The sequence below is a fragment of the Chiloscyllium plagiosum genome, chromosome 18 (assembly GCF_004010195.1).
Source record: "Chiloscyllium plagiosum isolate BGI_BamShark_2017 chromosome 18, ASM401019v2, whole genome shotgun sequence".
Taxonomy (NCBI): Eukaryota; Metazoa; Chordata; class Chondrichthyes; order Orectolobiformes; family Hemiscylliidae; genus Chiloscyllium; species Chiloscyllium plagiosum.
This window is the reverse complement of record NC_057727.1, coordinates 66,270,935-66,273,722: the sequence shown is the minus strand read 5'-3', so window position 1 is coordinate 66,273,722 and position 2,788 is coordinate 66,270,935. Positions and strand designations below refer to the sequence as shown.

The 2,788-nt window shown below is 48.0% G+C and overlaps 1 protein-coding gene across 1 annotated transcript in view; it reads left to right on the top strand.

Moving 5' to 3' along the window:
- Positions 1 to 2,788, top strand: part of LOC122559273 (SLIT-ROBO Rho GTPase-activating protein 3) — a 174,367-nt gene that overhangs the window by 156,272 nt on the left and 15,307 nt on the right. The window contains exon 7 of the mRNA XM_043708654.1: positions 93 to 314. Within this exon, the coding sequence (XP_043564589.1) occupies positions 93 to 314 (222 nt within the window). The remainder of the gene's footprint in view (positions 1 to 92; positions 315 to 2,788) is intronic.

Here is a 2,788-nt window from a genome sequence, read left to right as displayed (position 1 = left end):
CACACACCCCTGTTTCCCTCTAGCCCCACCCCCTGTCTCCCATCCATCCTCCTGTAATGACTGGGTTGTTTTGTGTTGTGTTTTCCCCACAGTGCTCTGATTTGGGATTCCATGCCAGCCTGGCCCGCACATTCAGGACCTTCCTGTCAGCAGAATATAACCTGGAGACGTCTCGACACGAGGGGCTGGATATCATTGAGAATGCTGTGGACAACCTGGATGCACGGAGTGACAAGCACAAGGTCATGGACATGTACAACCAGATCTTCTGCCCGCCCACCAGGTTTGAATTCCAGCCGCACATGGGCGATGAGGTAGGTCACTATTGGTCACCGTCAGGGGAGATAGACCTACAAGGGGCAGAATGTTTTTTTTTCTTTCTGGGTCCCCTGTTTACAGTGTATGTTTGTTTTTCTGCTGTTGCATTCTTAGAATCCCAACAGTGTGGAAACAGGCCCTTCGGCCCAACAAGTCCCCACTGACCCTCCAAAGGGTATGCCACCCAAACCCACCCCCCATTAATCTACATTTACCCCTGGCTAGTCTCTCTCTCTCTCTCTCTCACACACACGCACGCGCACGCGCACGCGCACGCGCACGCACACACACACACACACACACACACACACACACACACACACACAGACACAAGGAGACTGTGCACACTCCACACAGACAGGCGCCCGAGACTGGAATCGAACCTGGGCCCCTGGCACTGTGAGGCGTAGTGCTAACCACTGAGCCACCATACTGCATTGATCGAAGAATGAAGGAGATGGGAGCAAGGTGTTTTCCCTGGAGCATCAGAGGCTGAGGGATGACCTTACAGAGGTTTATAAAATCAGAAGGGGCATGGATAGGGTAAACAGACTAGCCTGCATTTAGCTCCTATCTCCCTCAACCTTTTCTATTTGTGTATCTGTCAAAAAGCTGTATGCAAATAAATGCGAGGTGTTGCATATTGGTAAGACAAGTCAGGGCAGGGCTAAAACAGTTAATGATAGGGCCCTGGGGAGTGTTGTCTAACAGAGAGACCTAGTGATGCAGGTATATAGTTCCTTGAAAATGGCATCTCAGATAAACAGTGGGTGAAGAAGGCATTTGACACACTTACCTTCATTGGTCAAAGCATTGAGTATGGGAGTTGGGACGTCATGTTGCAGCTGTACAAGGTATTAGTAAGGTCACGTTTGGAGTACTGCGTACAATTCTGGTCGCCCTGCTAAAGGAAGGATGTTGTTAAACTGAAAGGGTGCAAAAACTATTTATAGAGTCTTTGGTCCAACTCGTCCATGCCGACCAGATATCCCAACCCATGTTGTAATTGTACCAGCCTCCACCGCTTCCTCTACATAGATGTCACCGAGTCTGGAAGGTTTGAATTATAAGGAGACGCAGAATAAGCTAGGATCTTTTACCCCAGAGAGTAGGAGGCAGAGGGGTGACCTTATAAAATCATGAGGGACACAGATAAGATGAAAAGCCTTTTTCCCAGGATAGAGGAGACTAAAACTAGATAGCATCAGTTTAAGGTGAGAGGGGAATGATTTTAAAAAGGGACCTGAGGGGCGGCAACTTTTGCCTCTTCACCATCTGCAATGCATTCACATCTTTCCGAATGTAATACTCACAATTGACCAGACCAGGAGCTGGCAAGGTGAGTAGGGGGTTGGATGACTGTCAAGTGAACAAATCCATGAACATACTCAATCACTACAAGCAATGGAGAGAAATGGAGATGGCTGGATTGTTCAAAATGCTCTTGATTAACTTGCTTTTTAATTTTGCTGTTTCTGTGAGCTTGCTGTGTGGATATGGCCTGCTGTGTTTTCCCACGTAATGTGTGTATAATTCACCGGGCTGATGTTTTTGAGATGTGAGAGCAGGTGCTATATAAATGCACATCTTGCCTTCTCTTCCAAATGAGCAGCCGGGCAAATAATAGATCTTGGAGTTTGCTGTTTCCTGTAATCTTCCTGTGGCTATGATTCAGTCCAACAGCTGTAAGTGTTTTTTTTTTAAACCACATGCCAGAGTAGTTATCATCTTGCTTGACCCTCACTGCAATAAATCCTCATTTGCAGCTTTCCATGTTATTAGGTACAATAACAGGCTTGATGTTTTGAAACCGTTTGACATTGGCCAACCAAACGGAACTCCAACTTTGCAATAACCTTGAAAAAGGTCCCCTCCGTTTGGTCTACATAACACCCCCTTGCCTTCCCTCTGCCTGTCTTTTCAGTGACTCCCTACTCATCCTCCTCACACTGCCACCCTTCCACTTGTATGTACCCCTCACTGTCTCTCCTGACAGCAAACGTCCACCGAAACAAGCAGCAAAAAGGCAAGTGAAAGTGGAGAACAGACCAGGGCAACTATAACTGGGCAGAGCCCAGGGGAGAAGCGGGGAACCAAGAATCACTGACCAACCTCCACGCGGTAGGGACATGTTCAGGTAGATGCTGAATTTCACTCGCCGCTGGGCAAAGAACAGATCTTGGGAGTTTGCAGCTTGTCTGGGGTGAGATGGGTTGTCCACATTACAGACATGCACACACACACACACACACACACACACTGTATGGAGATGCAAATACACAGACACACACTCTCCACAAGCACTCATACACTCATAGTCTCTACCACACACACACACACACACACCAGACACGCACATTCATCTCTGATGCATGTGCATTGTGTGTGTGTGTCTCTCTCTCTCTCTCTCTCTCTCTCTCGCTCTCTCGCTCTCTCGCTCTCTCGCTCTCTCGCTCTCTCGCTCTCTCGC